The 27377-nt window shown below is 41.2% G+C and overlaps 1 protein-coding gene across 1 annotated transcript in view; it reads left to right on the forward strand.

Annotated features, from left to right (window-relative positions):
- Window positions 1–7863: 7863 nt before the first annotated feature.
- Window positions 7864–27377, forward strand: part of igsf21a (immunoglobin superfamily, member 21a) — a gene marked incomplete at both ends in the record, with an annotated part of 328063 nt that continues 308549 nt past the window's right edge. The window contains one exon of the mRNA XM_080728598.1: window positions 7864–8005. Within this exon, the coding sequence (XP_080584724.1) occupies window positions 7864–8005 (142 nt within the window). The remainder of the gene's footprint in view (window positions 8006–27377) is intronic.

The raw sequence follows: 27377 nt of genomic DNA on the forward strand, positions 1-27377 counted from the left end.
CTTAAATTGTCACTTTAAAAATGTGCATAAACTTAAAGGTGATACACCATGCATTTAAAAAGTATTTATGTCATATTGTTTATGTCCCAAAAACGTTTTTCAAAAGGTTTGAGGCTAAATTACCACTCCTGAATAGAGAGCCTCTCTCATTTTTGAATGGCTCTCAGAGCATTTCAGCTGCAGTACCACCTTTGGCCTGAACTGCGCCACCCCCCCCCCCCCCCCCAAAAAAATCTTTTTGAAATTTTTTTAATTTTTTATGATGACGTCACAATCGGCAGATGACGTCACAATCGGCAGGAAATCTGGATAGCCTGTTTTGAGAACCCGTGGGATACTTTTAACCTTCTCAAAACCAGAGAAAGACACAACGGTCAGAAATGGGACTTTGTGAGGATAGAAGGTGCTAGTGGGACCCCAAAAAAAGGTTTTAAAATAGGAAAAGTGAAATTTCATGGTGTATCACCTTTAAAACTATATGTTGGTTTGTTTACTGTTGAGTGAGAAAACAATGTTGCACATTAAGTTAATCATCTGGGGGACCCCCCAAAATAATTTGGGGACCCCCTTAGGGGGTTCCGACCCACAGGTTGAGAACCACTGCAGTAAGTAGCATCTTGTGTTTGTAATTGTTCCTGTGCAAGTCTGTGTGTTAACAACACTTGTAAAGTCTTCAGTCCTACAGTACTCAAACCCACTCCAGAAACCACAGTGTGTACTGTCTACTGTGAGCAGGTGTTGCTGGGTTACTGCTATACAGGGACGTGCAGAGAATGTTAAAGAGGCAGGGGCTGACATTTCTAAAAGGGCCTTTTGGTGAAAATATCGAAAATAGCCGACCTCCGAAAATTATGCTGCGACGCATTGTGAGCTTGGAGGTCGGCTATTTTCGGTACTTGATACCACACTGAACTAAGCAAAATCAAGTCAGTACTGAAGATGGATAACGGCATAGATTTCTAAACAGAGAGGGCAATTATTTCAACATAAGATGCTGCCTTCAGGTATGGCATGGAAAGAGGGCATTTGCATTTCTTTCACCATAGTAAAAACCGCATTCATGGTCTGGAGAGGCACTTTTTACAGATGGGTAAAAGGGGCAGGGGCTCAAGCCCCTACTATACCATGCAGGTTCATAGACGCGTTGCAGAAAGATTGACTTGGCTCGGGTGCAAAACAGGATCTATTCAACCAAATTCATATTTTGTGAAAATGGATTTGGCATGCAGGTGGCCGTCTTCCTGAATAACTTATTGCTCGGACTATGAAAAAGGGACCCCCGGGGACTGCTTCCCAACAGGCTTACAGCACCATGAACATCATTATAGACTAAAGGGGAAGAGCAAGACTTGGCTAACTTCACTGAGGTGATGCTAATTAAAATGAAAAAACACCCGGAGGCAAGTGTCTATGTTTTCTGGCGTCTAGACAGGAGTTTGGCCTGCACGCTTATCGTCATTGTCGGGTGGAAACCTCGTATCTCCAAGTTTCAAATGTGTATGTTCTTTCGCAAAGCAAAGCCCTGCGTCATCATACAAGGCCGTCCCACAAAAGTAGTGAAAACAGCAGATCTTCAAGCACACAACGCCTCGCGGTGCGAGGCGTTGTGTGCTTGTAGATCGTCTGTTTCCACTAGTTTAAGTAATTTTTAAAATGATAAATGCAAAACAAACGGTTTTGGACATACAAGGTTTTCACCCGACAACAACGTTATGCATCTTTTTTTTCTTACTTTTTTTCCCTTCTTCATTTTTCTTTCCCCCCCCCCCCCCCCCTTTTAAACAACTACAGTTAGCGGACCCGACCATATATGATATGACATCAAATGATGGTGGGGGGAGATGGGGGGGTAGGGGGGCTAGAGAATGTCCGGGTTTCCCAAAGCGATTTTAGCCCTTCGTAGCTCACGCATGGTCGTAGACTAGAGTCATGTTCCCGGGTTTACATGGGTTTGGGCAGAGCGACTTATTTAGCCCCCTACAACTATACACCATCATTCAGATTTCACAAACAAAGTGCTTAATAAAGTCTCACACCTGTCTATATACGGCACAGCATTCTATAATTACCCGTGTCCTTTGTGTTCTTTAATAAAAGCCTTTTTATCCGATCCAGAGATCGGGTTGGTGCGCATGGAACACCAGGAAATACAAGGAAACACAGAAAACGATCGGATAAAAAGGCTTCTTATTAAGCACTCGTTTGTGAAATCTGAATGTTGCTGTAGTTGTAGGGGGGCAAGGGGGCTAAATAATTCGCTCTGCCCGAACCTATGAAAACCCCGGGAACATGCCGGTCAGGGCTTGGTCTCTACGACCATGCGTGAGCTACGAAGGGCTAAAATCGCTTCGGGGAACCCATATGGCTTTAGCCAGCCTCCTTAAATAAATACTGTAGGCCTACTCCAGGGACAAGTGGAGTCAGGTGTGCCTCATCTCATAGACACACCCCTGGCAGGCTGGCCCTCTCTCCTCCTAGCCTCGTAAACCACCCCTCTTCCGGAAATAGCATTTAATGCAAAACATGATTTCCGGAAGGGGGGTGGTTTACAGTAGTCTGGGATCACTTCACTTTTCGCGGTTGTATCCGGTCGGGAGCGGAAACCACAACACGTCATGTTGTAGTACTCAAAGACTACAATTTGGCCGGAACTATCCGACCGGAAACAGTTTTAACCCAAAATAATTCCCCTGCACTCAAGGACATACTTTTAGGGCCTACCTAATAAACTCCTTGATGCGGAGTAGTTTTGCTTTTGAAAATTTTGTTTGGTATATGCATCTTGTAGTCCAACTCGTAGCGACTGGCAAGACTATACTAGGCTACTCGAGCATTTTAATAGGGATTGGGGAAACAAACGGGGGGAACCAAATCAAAGCGACAACGCTTCTTCTAGTGGTTTCCGCGTTAGGCGGAAACCAAACAGCCTGTTGTGAACAAACGGGTTAGGTTTACAGTGGTGTAAAGTATATTAAGTACTGTACTTAAGTACAATTTTGAGGTATTTTGTACTTTACTTGAATATTTCCAATTTCCAATACTTTTTCTTCTACTCCACTACATCTCGGATCAAGATATTGTGCTTTTACTGCACTACATTTATTTGAACATACATTATCGACTTCAGCCCTATTTTATACCTAGGCTATTTGAAAATAGCCGATCTACACGCTCACAACGCGAGCTTGTAGATCTGCTATTTTCAAACATTTAGTACTTTTACTGTTGGTACTTTTAAGTACATTTTGGTGCCAACACTTTCATACTTTTACTCAAGTACATTTTAAATTCCGGACTTTTACTTGTAAGGGTGCCCTCAGACCAAAATACCTATGAGAGTGGAATGCGCGTTCCGCCAATGCATTTCAATGAGAGTGAAGCGGTATCATGCCAGTAGAGGATTTCTGCAAAAAACGCTCCCTTCTCATTGAAATGCATTGGCAGAACGCGGATTCCACTCTCATAGGTATTTTGGTCTGAGGGCACCCTAACAAAGTATTTCTATACTGCAGTATTGATACTTTTACTTGAGTAAAATATGTGAGCACTTTTTTTTACGAGGCTACTCTTCTCCTACACAGGGCAGGGAAGAAACACTAGGAGCAAATACAAACCAACGGAACACATGGAACAAGCTAAATTACCACAGACATACTGTAGTGAGGGCTCATCACAATACATTATAGCTGGGCCATATATAATCACAGTTTATCAGTAAATAAATGTCAAATCTTTTGTTAACACCCTGACATTTACAGGCGGGCCCTCTGATTTAAGAGCCATCACAGCATCAAGACCACAGCCGGGATAAAAATAATAGCATACCTTATATTATCATGTTACAATAATCCCTGTTGCAGATCAGGCACGTGCACACATAGACATCAAAGGGGGCTCGAGCCCCTGCCCTTTTAACCATCCTTAAAAAGTGCCCTCTCCAGACAATGAATGCAGTTTTCACTATGGTAAAAAAAATAATGCCATACCTGATGTCCACTCCAAACTCTCCTGAACTTGTGTTCTTTCATCTTATGTGTGAAAAAAATGACCTCTCTGTGTGGAAATCCATGCCTTACGCCACATCTCCAGTATTGACTTGATAATGTTAATGTTAACTTAGTTCAGTGTGGTGTCGTGTATCAAGCACTGAAGCCGACCTCCAAGCTCACAATGCGTCGCAGCGCGACGCGTTGTGAGCTTGGAGGTCTGCTATTCACCAAAAGGCCCTTTTAGAAATTTGAGCCTCTGCGTCTCTAACATTCTCTGCACGTCTCTGTTGCAGATGATCTTTACCCATTTGGGGCCTAAATGTTGTATTGACCCATTAAATAGTGCTGTTAAATTGACTGCCAAGGCACGAGTTTCACGAGTTATTACAGTACTCCCAGACTGCCACAGCCCGAGTTTCCCGAGTTGGAAGCCATTTTGAAAAAAAAAAAAAAAAAAAAAAAAATTTTTTTTTCAAAATTTTTTTTTATAAAAAAAATTCTAAAAATGCCTCAAATGTATTAGGCATGATCGCAATTGTGAAATTGCAAGTGTAGCCCCATAACAAACAAACACATCTTTCAAAATGTCAAAAATGGCTGTTTTGTCTGACTTTGAAGGCTTGTAACTCATGAATGCCTGAACGGATTTCCAAGCGGATTTTTTTGTTTGAAAGCTGTTAAAAAGTACTACACATATGATGCATATATGGTGCATGGGCGTGCACGATCCGTGCACTAAACATTGATCCGTGCACTAGAAATCTAGGATAGTGGCAGTCTGGTACTTGGGGGCCATCTTGAAATGGCATTCAATGAGTTTTAAAAGGATCCCTGCATGCTAATAAGCCGTATATGCCTTAATTATGATGCCTTAATACATCATAATTGCCCTCATAAGTATTTTTTAACTAAAAATACTAATAATTAGAAATAGTGTATTTTTCACTCTATTGTCTCAATGCAAGTTTTACAATTTACAAGTTGATGATGTCATGTGTCCATGAGTGGTCCAGCCCTATGGACTGTTGGAATGCATGTGCTAACTAAAAATCAATGTAATATTTCCTAACATATATTATGACACCACCATATCACCAACTTGTGACAGGAGTTGTCCTATATTGAGTGAAAGGTGAACTACTAAAATGAATAAAATATTTAAAAGGATATTTCATTTTCAAAAAAACGTTTGGTCTTTTTATCATCTAATCTTTTATGAACACCCTGAACAGTTTTTAATTTGCTTCATTCAATATTTAGATATTTGATGTAAATGTTATCAGGCCCTCCAGACCCAGGGCCTCTCCCCATACACGCCCATTGTAACATTGTAACATCATCTATCTATAAATGCGACAAATCTCTGTCTGTCTGTCTGTTTGTTTGTTTGTAATCCGCGTATCTCGAGAACCGTTCGTCCCACCGGCTTCAGATTCGGCACGCGCGTTCCCCGCCGCCGCGCGGAGTGCAGTGCCAGGCCTCGACCCGACCCGACTCGCGGTTTTCCGAAACCGGCGCGAAACGTTCGGAATCTCCTTATGCGGAGCTGATTGTTGACATCAGGCTGTTCCGGAGGAAATCGGCGCAAGCGCTGAGTCATTGTGACACTTCATAAAAGGCTCTGACATCACGTACGCCACATGAGTCAACACAAAATCTCTGTGAATGTGTATGTATGTATGTAATCCGCGTATCTCGAGAACCCTTCTTCCCACCGGCACGCGCGTTCTCCAGATATGGGCATAAAGTCTGACATCAGAGTTTTCCGCAACCGGTACTGTGTGTGCAGAGATCTTCATATATGGGCATAAGTGGACAAAGACAAACAGATGGTCAAAACGGGTCCTATGACAACAGGTATATTGGGGTTTGCATTAAAGGGTGGGGCATTCATGGGGTTTGCATTAAAGGGTGGGGCATTCATTCCCTATTTCAAATTCGGCACGTGCGTTCCCCACCGCAGCAGGTAGTGCAGTGCTCGGCCTCGACCCGACCGACCCGATACACGATTTTCTGGAACCAGCACGAAAGGTTCGGATTCTGATGTCTGACATCAGGATTTTCCGGAACTGGCACTGTGTCTGCATAGATCTCCATATATGGGCATAAAATGGATGCAGACAGACAAATACAGATATCTCCATATATGGGCATAAATGGACACAGGCAAACAGATGGTCAAAGATCTCCATATATGGGCATAAAGTGGACGCAGACAGACAGATACAGATATCTCCATATATGGGCATAAATGGACACAGGCAAACAGATGGTCAAAATGGGTCCTATGACAACAGGTATAATGGGGTTTGCATTAAGTTTGTCTCCTCCTCCATCTGTTTGTCTGTGTCCCTTTATTCCCATTATGGAGATCTCTGTATCTGTCTGTGCCTCCGACTGTGTTGCAGACACAGTGCCGGTTCCCCCTTTAATGCAAACCCCATTATACCTGTTGTCATAGGACCCGTTTTGACCATCTGTTTGAAAAAGCGACAGAAATCTCATATATGGGCATAAAATGGACGCAGATAAACAGATATCTCCATATATGGCATATATGGGCATACAATGGATGCAGAATCACAAAGATCTCCATATACGGGCATAAAAGGGACACAGACAGACAGATACAGAGATCTCCATAGACAGATATCTCCATATATGGGCATATATGGGCATAAAATGGACCCAGAACTATAACTGCAGTGATCTCCATATATGGACATAAAATGGACACCGACAGACAGACAGATACAGATATCTCCATATATGGGCATAAATGGACACAGGCAGACAAATGGTCAAAACGGGTCCTATGAAAACAGGTATAATGGGGTTTGCATTAAAGGGCGGGGCATTCATTCCCTATTTACATTGTTCCGAGTTGGCCAGGTCGCCGACTAGACGCTGGGCCGCCCCAGCTTCTAGTGGTTAAAATGGAGGAAGGAGGAGGAGGCCCGAAAACATATAACATCAAATATCTAAATATTGAATGAAGCAAATTAAACCCTAATAAAATTAAACACCAAAAGCCTGATTAGACAATAAAATGACCAAAGGTTTTTTTGAAAGTGGAATATCCCTTTATGGTGTTTTTACATTAGGCCTACATTGACCTGTGTGTTGTTCTAAAGAATGTCCCCCAGTAGACCTAGGTCTATAGGCCTACCCACTAAAAGCACTATATTGTAGGCTTACTGTGTAGAACCAATTCATAAAGGGTTGTTGTTGACATGCCATCCTACTAGGTATAGGCTATATAGCCTACATGTTGTAGGCTGGTGCCTGGGGTTAAACACATCTTTTAAAGACCCTTTTTCACAAGAGAAAAAGAAAAAAATCCGGGCAGTAAATCGGCTTAATGGGCAGAATTAGAGGGGGTTGAATCCAGGGTGGGATTAAGGAAAATTGTGTGAAATAAAGAGCGGAGTGATCAGGAAAGACCGTGCGTGGTTCTGTCTGGAGGGAGGGAGGATGAGAGAGAGAGAGAGAGAGAGAGAGAGAGAGAGAGAGAGAGAGAGAGAGAGAGAGAGAAAGAGAGGGGGGGGAGATTGAGAGAGAGAGAGAGAGCGAGAGAGAGAGAGAGAGAGAGAGAGAGAGAGAGAGAGAGAGAGGAGAGAGAGGGATTTTCTTCCCCAAACCTATCCGTTTTTTCCAATTCTGGACTGCGCGGCTGAGCGTTGCTTCTGTTGTCTCTTCCGAGAGAATACCTATTCCATATTTCTAATTGCAGTGCAGTGTCTTTTTATTCTGATCCTGGATTCCGTCGCGAATGCCCTATTCATAGAGAACTTCTCATATTTCTCACTCACACTTGAGCCGCATGCATCATGAATAGTTTCAGGGCACCTCTCTATCATCGCATACCTCTGGAATGGTGGGGATTACGCAGCCGAAAAGCGGAGGAGAGCATGTAAACGCAGATGGAGTTTGGGATTTATTGCAAAATAAGGGAAAGATGACCGTCTTCTCTTTGTGCTTGCTCCTGTGCGCAGATCTGCTGGATTTAGCCGTCGGTAAGTCAGTAATGCCTTCATTGCACCTGTCCGTCCTCTATGGCCATAAATCAATCACCATTTGGGAGTCGATCGGAACGCTCTCGCATCATTCAATGCGCAGGGGTCTTTTGACGCGTTTGGAGACGATCGTGAGTCACATTTCTAAGAGACACAAAAATAGCGAACGGCTCAACATCATCAGCAACCACCCGCTGCCGAAGGCGATCGGTGTCATATGCCCCTCATGCCAACTTTCCCTCATGCCGACGAAGTCGTAGAAGAGCGATCGATGAATGATAAACGACTCGTCTGTTATAGATTCATGTAGCGCAGTGGGTTTCAACCTTTTTCATACCAAGGTCCATTTTTTATTCGGCATTTGAGCAGCGGACCACCATTTGATAACATTTAGCCTCTCACACCTACAACTTAGAATATGTTGTTGTCTTTGGACAAGGTTTTGTCCACGATCCGTGCTGTATTGGTGAAGCCATAGAATTCTTGTAAATTAAGTAGCCTAATGCAGGTGCAACAATAATTTAACTCTTGAGAGCGTAAATTCATTTTATGCTCCCAAGAGTTAAAGATCTGTGTCCATTTGGTTACCAACTCTCCTTCATTTAGCTGGGGACCACCTGGAACCCCCTCAAGGACCACTGGTGGTCCCCGGACCACTGGTTGAAAACTACACTACTCGCTTGTTTACATTCATGTAACGATTGGGGTGTGGACATGTAGGCCTACTTGTGTGAATCAACTATTAGGTGGGCTATAGAGCATGGTATCATGGCCAGCATTGATAGAATGCATGCCTGCAAGCGCGCATTTCTAACACGGCGAACTACGTGGTAGCAGCGCACTTTGTCACGAGCAATGTAGTAGGCTACCGTATACGTGGCTTTGAAAATTTTATGCAAATAGTAGACTATATTGTGGGCTGTATTTGCAACACATCTAGACTGAAGTTGTTGGTCTTAAAATACAGGTGGATCTGGATGTATCTATAGCCTAGATAGTCTTTAAAGCAGCCTTGCCCCGCTCCGTCAGTGAGACTGACTGCTGGCATCCTTGTCATGTTTTCTTCTCCATCGAAATGCTCAGATGTTCAGCTGTGCACGTTATTAATATGGCACTAATAATTTATTCATACATTTGGAGATTATGTGTCTGGGCTCTAAGTAATTAGGCTGCTAAGTACGTGCTGTATTGATGTGTGTGTGTGTGTGTGTGTGTGTGTGTGTGTGTGTGTGTGTGTGTGTGTGTGTGTGTGTGTGTGTGTGTGCGTGCGTGCGTGTGCGTGCGTGCGTGTGCGTGTGTGGGCGGGGTAGGCTATTTGATATTAAAAACAACAAACAAAACAAAACATGATCTATAGTGATGACTTGTTGTGTGCACCAATTAGCCTATTGAACTTGATCATGATCAATCAATCCCATCCTGCAGCCTTCTATTATGGTTGCTTGTGTCATTGTAGGCTATCGGTATAATTAAGTATTTACAGTAGACTATCAACTGTCTAAATATGCTGTGGTCATCATCATCAATGTTAATGCTGTGCTCTGCTGTAGTATAGCCCATTATAGTGCATCAGAGCCTGACATTAGGAGGCTGCAGGCAAGGCAAACTCTTGATTCCCTGTTTTGTTAGGAGAAAATCGTTATGAATTGTCTGATATTGGCCAGTGGTTCCAAAACCCTTTCATGTCAAGGAATAGGTAGCCTATTTCAGTGGTTCTCAACCTTTTCAGGCTTTGACCCCCAAAATAATCATATTTTAACTGGGGACCCTCCACCCTGACGAGCACTAAGAGTTGAGGCACTATATTTTGTATAACATGGTTCTAACAGGATTCTATCTACATGCTCACAACGCTTCGCGTTGCGAGGTGTTGTGAGCATGTAGATCAGCTATTTTCACAATTTCTGCCGCCAATATTTGACATTTTGGCCAATGTTTAATTTGTCATTTTGGAGGCATTAAAAAGTCCTAAATTGTCACTTTAGAAATGTGCAGATACCCTCCATACTTAAACTTTATGCTGGTTTGTTTACTGTTGATTGAGAAAACAATGTTGCACGTTAAGTTAATCATCTGGGGACCGCACCAAAAATAATTTGGCGACCCCCATGCCCATAGGGGTCCCAACCCACAGGCTGAGAAGCAGTGGCTGGCCGCAAACCCACATTTGAAAATATTATGCCAGGGATCTCCCCTGCATGCAGTATATTTATATTGTTCACAACCCAATGTGTTGCATTGGGTTGTGAGCTTGTAGATCTGCTTTTGTCAAATAGTGATGTGTATAGGTTTATGGTCTGATTGTTGCCCTTGACGGCAATTACAAAGGTGACTCCTCACTGTTTTGTGGACTCCCATTGACTAACATGCACAGTAGGCCTAAGTGATGTTATTAGGCCTATTTGCGGTATAGGGCAGACAGAAACAACACAGGGACAGTATGAAGGCTTACCCGTGGGTATAGCTCATACAAGCTCAGTGATATACTGATATTATAGCCTTTTTTCACTTTAAGTGTTTGGTCTCACAGTCACACAGTGGTGTGGCAAGTGGTTATTGCTATGACCTTGCTATGACTTGCTATAGTTCAGGGCGTAAGCTTAAAAAACAGCACAGATAGAGATAGGACATTGTGGTGTGCCTGGATTGTCTTTGACTTAAAATCATTCAGACCACCCGTCGGTTGTTTCTGAGTGCTGACATTGTATGCTCACAACAACACACTTTTGGTAGGCCTACACCTTCACCAGCATATCGTCATTGTCGGGCAGAAACCTCGTATCTCCAAGTTTCAAATTTGTAATTTTTTTTCGCAAAGCCCTGCTTCATCACACAAGGCCGTCTCACAAAAGTAGTGAAAACAGCTGATCTACAAGCACACAACGCCTCGCACCGGGCGTTGTGTGCTTGTAGATCGGCTGTTTTCACTAGTTTAAATCGTTTTAAAAATGATAAATACAAAACAAACGGTTTTGGACATACAAGGTTTCCACCCGACAACGACGATATCCTTTTAATGCAAGACAGTTTGTTTTAAAGAAGCATGCTTCCTATCAAAAAATTATGCTTGCTTCTTCCCTATATGATTTAATCTATACTACAGTATGTTTGAATGTATCATGTGTTGATACATACATCAAAATGTCATTGTCTCATTCTACAGTACCTGTAAGGCTTGTGACTCTATTGGCTTCCAAAGACAACATCTGTGTCAAGAATCTCAAATGTATATGAATGAACACAGCAGACCATGCAATACATCGATTTTCTGCCTTTTGTGGCAACATGTCATTCATTCATTCATTCATTCATTCATTCATTCGTTCATTTATGTATTTATTTTATGGGGGAATAAAAAACAACATGCCACTCCAAATTCATCACTCAATATTTCTTAATCATGGATTTTAACAACTATGGTACTTTCTGTCGGAGAAACCTCTTAAAATGTTCTTCAGTGTCAGCATGTTCTCCTCTTTTTGTAGTGGTGATAACCCAATTTTACAACTTTATTGTGAATTTGATCACTGTGCCCTGTCACAATTGGCCAGATGCCTGTGCATTTATTTATTTAATTCTGTTCCATTCAACCTCATCCACAACCTTCCGCTGGTGATGTTGAGCGCTTAAACATTGTTATGCAAGCCCATACATTTGTTCAGCGATTCAAATTCTTTCACATTTTACTGTTGTTCAGCTGAAGTCACTTTGAGAATCTTTGGTTCAGTAGCAGCAGCCATGTATATAGTATGTAACATACAACGCAGTTCTTCATTTATTTTATTTATACATTTTCTTTATTTTTTATTTTTTTATTTTTTGTGATGCCTGAGGAAGACTGTAGTTGTGTGCATGTGCATGCATATGTAGATGTATGTACATTGCAGTCTGTGACAGGGACAGTGAGAAAGCGTGATGGTGCATAACATATTTCAGAGTGCAAACACCTTTTGATGACACATAGGAGGGTTGTAAACATACCTTTACCCGTGTTTTTGTCAGGGCAAGTTTGTTTTTTGTTTGCTGAAAGTTTGGGCAACACAACCCAATGGGGACAGAACAGTTTACCCTGGTCAAAAAGTGCAATAAGCATCCATTACAAAATATATATATATATATTTTTTGGCAACAATCTCTGAAGGCCTTTTGCTATTCCACACGATCTGATGTAACTTGCTCTCATGCTATTGAAGCAGGTTGATGGTGCACTATGTAGTCAAGGCAGAAATGAAAGCACCCTGAGGTTAGTTTGTTTTATAAAACGGGCTGCACGATAGCAAAGCTCTAAAAGATAAAAACTGATAAAAGATGAATATCTCGTGACCAACAGTGTTTCCCTGCAGGAAAATCTATAGTCAATGTGGTGGTCAGAGAGAAGTAGTCGTGGGACTGGAAATGTGGGTGGATGAGTGTGTAATCTTGGTGCCTCTCAGTTTTTACCCTGCTAGCAGTAGGGCTCTATAAGGATGGCCATGTCAGTCCATCCAACACTTACTGTAGGACCCATGAAGATGGCACCCCTGGCCTGCACCACTGCCCACACACTTTGATCAGCAAACACATGTAGGGCTGTCACGATTATGACATTTTACATGACGAATAATTGTCACTCATATAATTGCGATTAACAATTTAATTGTGTTTTCATCGTTGACAATTACATTATCTGTTTGGCATTGAGGCTTTGAAGTTGCACATGGTAGATATGACAACGTTATACTTTTTGACTTTTACAAAAATATATGAACATTTTCAACATGGAAACGATTATGACGATTATTGTCAAATAATCACGATTAGACGATTATGTAATAATTGTGACAGCCCTAAACACATGACGTCTGACTCTCCCTTCCCTACGACACCCTGGCCAACACACCAAGCGACATACTGTAAACTCCGCTCCCTCATGGCTGCAAAGCTGTTGAAAGACTGCCTGAGACCTAATGATTGACTAGGCGGATTGCTATGTGAAACTTGCTGAGCGCATTCATTTCCCCTCGAAGGATGAAGCCTACTGAGTTTGGTGACCCCATGGCCTTTCCTCTATCACCGCTTTTAGGCCAAAATATAAATATAGTTTTGCACACAACCTATCTCCAAAACTCATTGGGCAGATTGCCATGACAACAAAGTCATCAAACAGGATATCTAAAAATTGCATTAAAACACACATTTCACAATTGATGAGGGCACTTAGGTTGCTATTATAGGCTAACCTTGGCTAAATGCAGGCAAGTATTGTGAAGTGAATATAATAAATCTGTAATTCTAAACAATGTAATTACTAAATGTTAACAATAGACTAATGTATTGTGTCATATACCAACACTTGTGATATATTGACAATAAATATTCAAACAAACTGAAATTAGATAGTTAGTTATCTCTGACCATATAGTGCAGTGATGCTGAACTGAAGGATCCCCAAAAGTGGAAAAAAAGCAGCACACCAAGATAAAAAAAAATGCAAGACAGGCTCAGATGCAGTTACTGTGTTCCATTTTATTCTGAACGCTAACGCGTTTCGGCGCTAGGCCTTCTTCAGAGCAAGTTAAAAAAGTGCAGTGATGCCTTTTGTCCTTGGAAAAGTCGGGGTCAATCACTGTATTCAACTTTGAAACCGTGGTGAGAGTTTGATCCACATGTAATTCATGAATAGAGTGAAATATTAGGTTTGTAGGAATTTTGCAGTCACGGTAGTTGCCAATTCTTGCTAAGCCCTCTGCCTGGTTTGTTTTTGTACCTCAATTGACTCTAGGGCATTTATCTGTCTATTTTTATTTGTTTGGAGAGGTTCAGAGATTGGCTTGGGCCACACACCACTCCAGCCCTGGAGTGGTGAGTTGAAGTGTTTATGCTTAAAGTCATTAGTGAGCTACACAGTCGGACAGTTTATTTTTTTTTATTTTTTTGCAACAAAGCTAGTTGCTTGTAAAGTCATGAATATTAGGCACACTTTGATACGTTGTGAGTTTTTAGATTATCTAATTTCAGTGAAGATATTTGGTTTTAGAGGGAACAAAGGATGGGTAAAATATTAGCATTTTCTTTACTATTTGCTTTTATTTGAAAGTCAACCTTTATTGAGAAATGTCCCCTTCCCCTCAAAACACCATGCATTACAAGGTTGTACTAGTATATTGTCTATTGTAACTTAAAGAGTATGCTGAAATAATAATACAAATTTAAAAACTTTTTTTCTTATTTATTTGATTTTATTTTTATTTATGATTGGTGGTCACTCCTCAGAGTGACTTTGTGCGTTCCTATCTACTGTATGTCCCCCTGTCCCTCCGTAGCATGAGCTGCAATACCGCTGGTGACCAAGTGGCGCTGTTGCGTCACACACACACACACACACACACACACACACACACACACACACACACACACACACACACACACACACACACACACACACACACACACACACTGACCTGCAATACCGCTGGTGACCAAGTGGTGCTGTTGCGTCTCTCACGCATGCACTTTTTGAATTGTACTGTACAGTTACAGTTACAGTTACAGTTACAGTGAAACTTAAAATAAAATGAGCTCTAATCCTTTATCTCGTCTACCTTTCACTCGATCCTGTGTGCAAGCCCCGGAGTGTATGTTCTGCAGAATCTACTTTTTTGTTTACTATTACTGCTTGATGGAAAGTTAAATTATGCATTGAACTTGTATATGCCCCTACAGTGTATGGATTTTGGGTTATAATCGTCTCAGTGGATTCTATTAAGCAAAAGTTGTTTTATTACACTGTACAGTATACAGTTTGATTCCTTGCATACTGCATGTGCAAATACCAGCCATACTGTACTGTATGTTGAATTTTAAACAAATGGAAGTGGGATCTCAGTTTTGATTTGGATCGGAAAATGGGAAAAGCTGTCGATTTGCTGCCAGTAGAATCTTATAGTATCATCTCTCCATTACAGCAGTGATAAGTGAAATAATCAGTGTTCATATTCATATTTAAAGGTCACCAGGGATACTGAGCATTAAGCACTATTCTACTTATTCAAATAACCATCAGAGGCATTGCTGTGCCTGTAACAGTGTTCTTGTGAAGTAGTACTGAAAATGGAAGTCGCACAGAAACGGATCAGTGACATTGTAGCCCACAAGTGGTCCAGTATAATTTATCTGCCCTTCAAACATGATTTGACATGCAGATAAGAATAGCGGGCCTATAATGTATTGCCTTGCCTTACACTCTACTTTCAAGATGAATCAGCAATAGCATTTAAGCACCTGACAATATTAATTGATATAACTCGATCGGTGCCTGGCCTACTCAGGAACAATTTCGGATTTGGGAACGATCCAAGTTGGCCCCACCCGGTTATGCAATACCCGTTGTACCCGATGTATCCTTTGTCAGAGTACCTGTCTGTCTGTCTGTCTGTCTGTCTGTCTGTCTGTCTGTCTGTCTGTCTGTCTGTCCTGTTTTATTTGCATAATAGCTTCTGCACTAACTAAGTATTGGCGAAGATATGCATGATTTCAAAAATGTATTGTAGGTTTCTGCAATTCTATTGTAAACTGACAAGAAAATGAATCGTTTGTCACGTGACCAGCCAATGCAGGGGCTGCCTATTAGTCTAATGGCCCTTTATTCCGACGGACCAATAGTCCTAAAAATGATAGGTTAGTGTGAGCTACGTTTAGGGTTAGGCTTATTTATAATGGGGCCGGTTGGACCAACTTCGGAACGAACGACCATCGGACTACCGGCCATGACAAACGTTAACACGCTGAGCGATACACATTTAACCAAGCCAGATATTTTATGCTTGTCTATCTATAAATTCCACAAATCTCTGCATGTGTGTGTCTGTGTGTAGCATATGTCTGTCATATGCATGTCTCGAGAATCATACAACCAGTCACCTTCACATTTGCTGTGTTTATTGCTTAGTACCGTGTGAGTGAGTCCGTGTGAGTGAGTCCGTCAGAGCAGCGGTTCTCCAGAACAGGTGTGCAGCATGGTTACATACAAAGTCAACGCAAAGACACAAATACACACACACGTTTGTACAGGGCGAACAGGACGAGAGTGACGGTGTCACATTTGAAGAACGGCCATCAATGACGCGGGTACCGCACTAGTACCAGTGGGCCTAATGACGGATATAGCAGGTGGCAAAAAGAGTGTGATGTATCTGATGCTATCCTGCACACTGTCTGCAACCAACGTCTGTGCTTGACTCACAGAAAGTAAAAATACATACAGTATGTGGGAAAATGGAATTTGGTCATGCTTGTCACCATCTACCAATCACCTGGCTGTTGGACTTTGGCTATACCCAAATCTAATGCAATCCCTCGTTCATTTTGTTCTTCAATAGACCCTTTTCACAGCTGTCATTTTGACATGTCATAGTTAACATAGCTGAAGGTAATAACATTAATTGTGTGAGCATGGACAAACCCTGTATAATTAACGTAATGCTTAATGTTATTACGCTGACAAAACTATGACACATCAAAATGTCTGCTGTGAAAAGGCTTGATTGTTGGTCACACTTTGCAACTGTTGAAGAATCATCTATACAGTATGCTGGTTTGTTTCTCATGGTGTAATCTAATATGCTTCCATGGGTATGCAAATGGAGAGGCTTAGAATTATAGTAGAGCTCTATGAAAGAAAAATACTGCCATTTTTGATCATCTGTTGTTGTCCATCTCTATCATTTCTGTGCCATTTTTGACTCACTTAGATAATGTGTGCCGATGTACGTGATGTTTAGACAATAACTCCTAATGTAAAAAAGTTAGTTTAAAGTTTCACTGCAATCTGAAGCTGCGTTTATGATTTGAGGCATTTTGTTCAAAATGAGCCACTCCTGCAAACTTTAGATGCCAATCTTAGCCAATCATGAAGGATTATGGAAAATCGGACAGGCCGGCTGGATCACAAGATCGGCCTCCTGGTGGCACTATAAAGGGAAAGAGAGGTTTTTCCTTGACCTCTAGGGAATGTGTGGGCAAAGTTACATGCGCATCAGACAGACACACGCACATACACACAAACACTTTGTGTCTGGCGGACAGCTCAGGACAGAAAAAAGGCGACAGCTCAGAAAAGTGAAAATGTCATTACCTTCCCTGAAGAATAGTCCCCATTACCTGAAAGCTAAGTGAGTGACCGATAAATGCTGTGATTACCTATTACAGTATATAACCTGTGGCTATCCAGGGAACAGGTCAATGATGTGAACATGTCATTACCATTGTTGCTCACTTTTCACATACATTGGAATTATCAACCCCATTTAATTTTATTCGGGGGAACATTTTCTTGGGGCATAATGGTGACCCAGAAATGACAGCTTTTGTTCAGAGGTTTCAGCCATGATTTCTTGTCCATGTACTGTACTGCTGCAAAGGGGGCTGAAACAACTTTGACTTTAAAGGACCTCCAAAGGCTTTTGTGTAGCTGGAGTCATGTAGCACCTGGTAGCTTTGTGAATTTCTGAATTTTGTTCTGACTATTAATGAGAAGAGTAGTGTAGGTCAGAAATGTTCAGGTCGAAATTTTAAACACATTTCTCCACAGATTGGCAGAAAGGTCCTACTGTCTTTCAACAAAACGTGAAAAACATTCACATCAGTCCTGCTTTACTGTCAATAATTTGACACAACATATTGATGTTTCTGCTTCCATAGCCATTTAAACAGAGGCAGAGCGGTCTGCTTTTGAGAAATAACAGACCACATAATATTGTGACCAATCAGAATCAAGCATATCAAAAATCACACCCGTGTGAAGTGAGAAGTGCTGCTGCTGATTATGATAGACCCACATGACGTCTCTTCATTATACTGTCCAATCAGATACAGATAGATATGTTATAAGTATTTGATACACTGCCCTTTTTGTATGGACATGGCTAGATTTGTATCATAATGAGAATGTCTGCAGTACTAATCCAGGCATATATGAAAGTTCTTCCAATTGTACCCGTAAAACTAATATTTCCAACACCATGATTGCTGTTAGCATAGCTATTTTAAAAACAGAATAGCCACTTAGCAGTCATGTCTGACTAATGCATGTGTTTGTTTTTCTGTTAACCTTGTGATAAAATCCTGCATCCTGGTGCTCCGGAATGTTTTGTGTAATGGTACAACACATTTAAGCAGATAACATAATAATAAAACATGCCATATGTGTGTGCCTGTCAGGTAAATGTGCAAACTCGAACCATCCCTCCCATTTTGGGACCAGCTAGTCATTGTAAATCATTAACATATTTTATTAACTGTAGTAATTTTCGTTCTTGGCTTTTCATCCAAGATGAGTTGCCTTGTAATAGCATCATAACCCCTGGGGTAGACTAGAGGGCTTATGTGTCTCACACTGCAAATAATGCAACAGAATCTACAGCCATTATGCCAAACTATCCTCCTCTGCTGCCATCACATACGCCTCTTGCATGGGAAGTGAGGAAGATAATATCCTGGTACAGTAGATGAACTTTGTCTGGCCTATGTGACAAGAAAAATACAGTTTGCCATCTCAGGCAATGGCGCTGGAAATGACGATGGCTGTGATTAACAGAGACAAGTAAATGCTTGGGGCAAAGAAGTTCAAACAGTGAGCTGTTTGAACTGACTCCCCCCCCCCCCTCTCTACCCGTAAGTCCTGCACTGTGCAAACGAGGGCTGGCTTGCTGTTGTCTGTTGGCTTGTGTGTGTGGGAGTTTGAAAGAACCAAGATTCCCTCAGCAGCTGGTGGTGCAGAGATAGGCAAAAGAGTGGAGAAGCTTTGCTCCAAAGGGTCTCCCAAGATGGTCTGGTTTAAGGAAGTGTAATGCTCCTTTCTCTGTGATCATCAAGTGAGTGTACAGTATTGTTAAATGTTCAGGACCAGCGCATGCACTTCTGCTGCTCTAGGCAAATTCTGCCCCTCTTATTTGCAATGTACTGTAACTGTGCCATAGCAGCAGCAACACACAAAGGCCAATATGTTGTGAAGTAAAAAGCAGCAACAACACAAAACCCAACATACTGTAGCATACACATATAATATATTATATACAGTATAATACGTTTATATAATAATCCAAATAGTCTAGTGCAATGCTAGGGTGCTCAAAGTGTCAACAATATTAAAGCATGTATGACGAAATATATGGGCATTTTGCAGATTAACATGCCAAACAGTTCTGTATAATATTAATAACTCTGGTTAGGCAAGACAATTGCCTAGTTTATCAGCATTGTAAATGTTCCTTCCCTGATGATATTACTGAAAACACAATTGTATATATCTTTATGACTATACATTTATTATCTCAACCTTTCTCCGTTAAGGACACAGAGACCATTTTGAAGGGTTTTATCAGCAGTACTACTGTGTTCTTCCCTCACTGTTTCTTTCAGTACAATTGAATTATTTGATTTTGCTCATCGTGTTCAAATTATGTGGCTACTGAGTGTTAATTTATAACAATTGCTTTGCCACTGTGTCCCACATTAGACTCATTATTACTTTGGATTATTAGAGACTTGGGAAAGTGCTCACATACAGTATACTTCATCACTTACTGTATCTCTGCATGCATGGATCAAATTGGATCATCATTGTAACAATGAAACTATATGGAATCTATGAAAAGGTTGTGTGGGTCCCTGCTTCATCTCTCTCTCAACTAATGGGTCCTTGGCCTGAAAACGTTGAAGACCCCTGGCCTGCTCTACACTAAAAACCTTTAACAAAATATACAATCTGCAAGCTAACGCTATGACACGTTGTGAGCTTGTAGATAATCTATTGTGTTGAATGTTTGCCCCAGAATATGGATGCTAGGATTCAAGTGGTTAACTCAGTGAGTCCAGTTTCTCATGTCTCCGGCTATTTAAGTGCCATCTTCAAGGCAGTAAATGCACTATGGCAGGGTTTCATGAAAGTCCAGATTATGTACAAAAAAAAAGGGGAAGAGATGGGCAAGGCGAGAAAAAAAACAACAACCCACTAATCTGTACTTTGACGTCAGTCTAGATGGGCTGAAGCTGTGCAGATGGGAGCAAGGGAAGGATTGTGTGGGTTACTGTATGCAATTCATGACAACAGATTATTTCCTTTTATGCATGCTGCCTTCCTCCCAATGAGCCACCGAGACACTTCCTTCCCTAGGGATAACGTTACTGCATTTCTGTAGGGGGGGGGGGAGAAAAGAAAACAGACATCAAGCCTCAGCACCCGAAGCAGGTCTAATTGTCAATTTATAGTCGGTCGTAAGACAATGTTGCTTGTCAAAAATAGCAGATCTACAAGCTCATAATGTGTCCCGCTGCAACACGTTGTGAGCTTGCAGATTGGCTATTTTCGGTGCGATGCTCTGGTGTATTATGAAGCACCCATCAGGCTTTAGTCAGGTTTCAGTGAATGGGTCCTCCTATGGAACGACTCTTCCCCAACGCCACAACATCTGTCATTTGTGATAACATTTATCTTTGATCCACTATAGGACTTGTCATGCAAGTGCAGTGAGTTAATCTCCTGTGCACGTGGCAGGTGCCATATATGTTCATGGTGACTCCAGTCACATGTGAATCTTAACACGATATTGATGTCATGGGGGTTTTACTTACACTTTAACGTTTCATACAATCTATAGCTTAGCACTGCAGCTTGACAGGGATGTTGAACAATTAAAGACATGATAATGTTCTGTCCTGCTACAGAATGCTCAAATTCAGTTTTTTAACCCAGTTGTTGCGATGAAGGTCGCAGTTTACCATGAGAAATGTCACAGCTTGTTTCCGTGTTTGTACACATTTTTACGGTCTATGGGTTTGCTGCTCTGACATCATGCTCTGATGTCACTGTGATGACACATCCGGCACATCTTGTCCACTTATCCGTGTATCTCTGAAGGTCACGCCTGACACGGTGGTTCCCTTGACACATCAGTGTGACATCACCTATGTAAAAGTCCATATATGGGTATTCCCCAGAATCCCTTTTATGCCCAGATATGAAGATCCCTGAAGTCATCGATATAGGCTACATCACTGGCCAGATGGCCAAGCCATGGCCCATATCTGTGTGGCTGATTCAGATAGGGATCTCCATATACGGGTAGTAGTACCAGGGGTCTCCATATATGGGTAACTGGTCCGATATACATCACTGGCCAGATGGCCAAGAATGTGTCGCCCTGAGGTGTCTTACTAGCCTAGTGGCAACCATGTGCTGTTCGGATCTGAACAAGAGCTTTTGAGAGAATTATGACACTCCTACAGACGTCTGTTTTAAACAACAAATATTCATACAGTACATAATAAACAGTACACATTTATTGCCACAAATCTAGAAAGAGAACGTGACGTCCATTGAAAGTAACAGCAAAAACCTCTCAAGATGGTGCCACCTGTCCTTTGAACTCCATTGAACGGTTCAAGCTAAACACTTTTCTACCAATAGATCCAAATTGTTTATATTCAAATTAACTAAATATTCTTTTTATATGTCACACAGTGGCCTTGGTGCCCTGCCTGCACTGCCCCAGCTCTTTCCACAATTTTCCTCCTATAGTTTTAGACATCAGTGTCAGTAGTTGAGATTATGCATTCTTGTTAGACATCAAGTGAAACGCTACGCACATAACCAGGTTTGATTTGATCTCAGCCTGCATGAACCACGCGCCAGAATAAAATGCTGTGTAGAAGCCAAACAACGCTGTCGACCGTCAGAGTGAGTGAGAGAGAAAGGTGAAACAGTGTGATAGCTGCTGTAAGTGTATACATATGTCAGCTGCTCAGTTAAATGAAACAAATAAAATTTAGTTTGTTTTTTCAAGTTTTATGATAACACAATACAACAGAGAAAGAAAATAGTCTGTCATTCAATGTTAACTGAGTTAAAGAGAAGGATCTCAACGGAAATAAGCCACATGCATAACTTTTGGAACATATTTTATAATAATTTTTAATATTGTTATAAATATTGTATGGTGGAATTGTTGTCGTGATATTACCGTTTATAATTTTTTATTATCATTAAATGTGTTATTGCTGTGGACTTAAATGAGCTATAGTCAACTTTTTCTTGAAAAACGGATGCTAAAATAAAAATAATGTTTCGAAAATATTTTATAAAAAAATAAGCTTCATTATGTTTCTATTCCAAAATTACCACAAAAAGCGTAAAATAATGATAAAATAATCATTTTGGCCATTGTCAGACCGACACTTTGTTTACATTGTAGTCTATAGACTAGGATGTAAACAAAGTGTCGGCCCTACAATGAAAAAGTTGACTATAGCTCCTTTAACTCACTGCCAAACCCTGTCTATGTAGCTCCCTGCCAGGCCCGATAAACCCGAAGCTTTAATTAAAACATAATATATTCTTTATCGCCCCCGGAACTAAAAAAGTGGAACTTAACCTCTCGGAGCGGTTTCTTCACGGACACATTTGATCGCTGCACTATTACCATGGCAACCGGCAACCGGAAGCAGATTTCCTCCCTCCGAGCCATGGGATGGTTCACACACTGTTTATACAACACAGGAGCCAGTTCCTGAACGGATTGTCAGTTTTTCACACTTTTTTATTTTATTTGAAGCTGTGGACAACGTAAACACGCACGATGCATGGTTGGGGTCTGATCGTGCACGATGGATACTCTCGCACCCACGTTTACAGTTTACAGTTTACAGTTTACAGTTTAGCAGACGCTTTTAATCCAAAGCGATTTACAATAAGCAGATACAAAACATCACAAGATAATATGTCAGTACATCAACAGCAATATAACAAGTGCAAAAGGATATCTATCTAGAAAAAAACACAATAAAATCAAAGTTCTAAAAAAAACTAAATACAAATGCTAACTATCTTCATGTATGGTCATTGATTTTCTGTTAAAAGGTAAGAGAAGACAGGCAATGAGCTACATAGGGATTTTCTAGGGACTATCGGGGGTTGCAATCATGAGTTAATAATTGTTTGATTTAATGGCCTTCATTGCCCCTGCACTTTGCCTTTGTGCCTTAAAAAAACTTATCCGGGCCCCAAAAAAGTTTGTTGTCCGGGCTCTGAAGCGTGGCCTACATCTGGCCTACATTTTGGATCAAAGCGCTCAAAATGTGTTGTACACCCAGGGTCACATTGGCCAAGCTTTGTGTGACGCTTAATGAAATAAACTAAAAAATAGCACCACTCTTCACACTAGGTGTGATATTTCATTTGCTTTCCTGAAAATGTCCTGAAAGGGCACACGGTAAAGTAAGAACAAGAGATAAGTGATTTCAAGATTATTAGTGGCTTTATGTGGTGAGTAGGCTAGTGTATGATTGGTTTGTAAGGTTGTACCTATTTATTTATAAAGTTATTAAACATTATTTTGCCATGCATATGGGTACAATATGAATTAACCATTTACCATTTAGTACAGTATCCACTTGTAAATCAGCTGGTCAGTACTAGAGTTATACTGTAATAATGTTACTAACATGAGTAACTAATCTCATCTATTATTGGAGTAATTCCAGCCTCCCTGGTCTCTTTGCTCACTTTAATAAACAATTGGGCTGCACAGACAAAGATATTTCAGCTGGCAATTGTAAACAATACCCAGATATGGCGGACTGTAGGGTCACCAGACATTTGAAAAAGAAAAGAAAAAAAGTGCTGTAATGAAGAATGCTGTTAAAGGGCCACTTCACCTCTGGTACAACCAGATCTTATTTTATTGTTGTTTGGGACACAATCAACACAATCCTGAGTTATTCTTTGTGTTCAATCTGTGTTTTGAGATATTTTAGTATTTCAGCTGTGCTAGTGATGCGTTTTGCATCATATGATGCATGCAGCATGATGATGCAAAATGCATCATATGATGCAAAATGCATCACTAGCACAGCTGAAATACTAAAATATCTCAAAACACAGATTGAATACAAAAAATAACTCGTGTTGTGTAACTTGTGTTGATTGTGTCCCAAACAACAATAAAATAAGATCTATAGTTGTCCCAGAGGTGAAGTGGCCCTTTAAGCACTGGTTGGGGTAATTACCGCGGGAAGTAGGGGTGCTGGGTGGGAACTGAATGATTATATGAAACAGGCAGGTGCAGTCTCAATGTTGGTAAACAAGAAATCTGTCTATATACCCTGCTGGCTGGCGGCATGTGTCGTGGCCACTGTGTGTGCGCCATTTGGCTTTTTGATTTGTCTCCACGCTGTACACAGCATGTGGAGAGGAGACAAGAGGGGAAGGGAAAGTGTAGTTCATGATTGTGTTACACTTAAGTAAATAATTTACTGTGGAAACCCGATAATAACAGCAACAAAACGTCCATGCTGTAAATGACTTCCCGTGGGCCTTGGGGTTGTGAATGCTTGTTTAAAAAAAGATAGCGTGCAGAATATAATAATGATAGAAGAATAAGATAATGGTTTCAAGTTGTCCTCTGGTTGGTGGGTTTGGCACACCTGTTATGGAGTTCAAGGCTTCTCCATTGTACAGACTCTGTGAAAGGCTTACTGTAAGTACATGACGAGGATCCTATAGCTACTTTCGCTATTCAGTTACATCTGTTCTCTGTTGATACTAGAGCTCTCTCTGTAGTTCTATCTGTGGTTAAGGGTTCAGTATGTACAGTACATTGTACTGTACACACTGACAGGGGTGAGCTGATGGTGGAGCTATATGTGGAGTGGCGCTCCACTAGCCTTGAAGCTGCACGCCCGCACATGCATCATTGGCTGTTTTCGCAACTCACTAACAAAACCTGCCGATCGACACTGAGTGTCACAGCTTGAATTAACAGCAATGACCGACCTGGTTGATGCATATAAATGGCCCATCCATTGTGCGATCTGCTAAGTAGCCTAGTAGGTGTGAGAAGTTCTGAGTTGGATAACAGTGGCTGATGGATTCATGAACTAATTAAATTACAGAGTGGTGGCTGCTAGTGCTGGTAAATGCATAATTATGACAACATTAAAGTTTTCTCATTATGCAAGTAAATATAGAATACAATTGTACAGTATAGGCCTATTCTAGGTTAATAAATAGGCCTACATATTAAAGATGTTATTCCAATCTGCGTGCTTGTGCGTGCGACCGCTTCACTAGCTAAAAGATCCACAGCACACCTCTGCATACTGGTGTACATACTGATAAACCACTAAGACGCCTAAAGGCAAAAAGCAAGACGGAATTCGCACAGGACGGAATTCATTTGCAAGTGGGATTCAAGCATAGAGTATATATAAAATAGAGAGCGGACGGGCCCCGCCCCCACTATCATTTCAATGCAAGTGCTCAGTGGCGTTTTGAAGCAACGGCTACGTGCTAGCATGTAGCTAATCCAGGTGCATTCTGGGGAATGGCTCCACTACGCAGTGGAGCCAAACGTCACGAATGACGTCACGAACGACGTCGACGTCCATTGAACCCTATTGTAGACCCCAGCGCCGCGCTCTTATGCTCGTGCATGTATGTTTCACCCCGCCTGAAATTCCAGCTTTGGCCAGTAGGGCGGCTGCTTCAATATTTACAAGCCGTTCTGGGGGCTTGGATTCAAGTTGCAGTTGGTTGTTTACGTTGGACCAAATGTGGACAAAATATTTTCCCAAATATGGATATGACTGACGTCTGACATCATAGATGTCTTATGTTATAGACCACACGAGACTCGCACAATATGTCCATATATGGGCATTCCAAGCTATCCAAGCTATGGGCTTAATATTGATGACATCAGGGATCTCGATCCATATATGGGCATACAAGGGCCAAGGACGGAATGTGATGTCACAATGTGATGTCACAACAATCTGACATACAGTAGGTTAGCTATAGACATATATGGAGATCAGGGATCTCCATATATGGGCATACAATGGGAATACAAGGGACAAGGACGGAATGTGATGTCACAATGTGATGTCACAACGATGTGATGTCACAACAGGTCAGCAGCTATTTACATTGAGGTGTTACGTATCTACGGATATACGGACACAATGTGATAGTTTTCATAGTTAACTGAGACCTGCGGTCGCTATAAAGATGTGACGCAGGGGTTGACACTAAGGTCTCAGAGGCACTTGCCCGAAAAGTAAATCGTCCATTATAAAATGATAGGTACGATTTTAATTACCACTCAATTTAACACTTATTTCTTTACTTTCTGGGGCTGTGCGATAAAATGTCATACCTCAATACCTCAAAATCCAAATACCAAATACTTTAGCTATGATTGGATATGTCTATGGTTTCACACTTGTTATTTTATATTTTTAAATGTAGCAACAGTAAAAACAGCACATTATAGGTAAATAGTGCTCTTATTTTACATTCCACAGACCAGAAGACACAGCGCACTGGCCACGTTCAGGTGTTTAGACAGATATCTCGTGTTGTGTTTATAGACATTTGTGTCCCCTCTCAAATGAGCACTTGCCCTGTCGGGCAACCTGAAAGCCAACTTCACCTGCCCTGACGTTTTATTTACCTGCCGGGGGCAGGTGGGCAAGCCTTAGTGTCAATGCCTGTGACGTCACGCTGCATGGCGTTGCGTGGGATTAGGTGGTGATCTCACGCCAGATGTCATATCCTTTGTAACAGGGACAGTGACAGCAGTTGTCCCAAATCCCAAATCCTGTGTTTGTACGAACACACAAGTTGAGTTTTGTTTTTTTCTTACAACATTACAATGATACCAATAATCAACATCATGCAAATTATGCAACATCATGCTTCTGACAGGTGTGTTGCAGTTGGTGCAGGCTAATTGTAGTCACAGCTGGCAATTGTGATGACATATTATGCGCTCATTAAAGGAATTTTACACATGTTTAGTGCTGCTACGAATGCAATGCCGTCACATACAGAGAACTTATTGCGTGTGAATCTTGTGAAAAAGTGGAGATGTTTTAATGAATATACATTTTCTGCTAGAAATTTCAAAGGGATTTGATACTATATGACAAGAGCTGCCCCGAGTCACAGGAATTCATTATTGGTTGAGTACACACAGAGCACGACAAATTAGAATGCAGTGGAGATGAATCCCTCGACAAAATGGCATTGAAGGTGCTATGGCTGTATATCAAATAAATGGTTGCAAGGAGATGTGTGACTGGCACCCCACTGATATGAATGAAAATGAATTTTATATAACAGACACACTATTACATTTACAACAGTCACAGTCATTGTGTTTAATTTTCCTAATGACAGACGGTTGACAGTTAACAACTGAATAAGAATTCAGTCAAGTGTTTAAATTTCTTTTTTTTTTAAAGATTTGTTTTTGGGACTTTATTTTGTTTATGCCTTTATAGATAGGACAGACTGACAGGAAATGGGGAGAGAGATGGGGAGTGACACGCAGCA

Source organism: Nannobrachium achirus, assembly GCF_963921795.1.
Source record: "Nannobrachium achirus genome assembly, chromosome: 6".
Lineage (NCBI taxonomy): Eukaryota > Metazoa > Chordata > Actinopteri > Myctophiformes > Myctophidae > Nannobrachium > Nannobrachium achirus.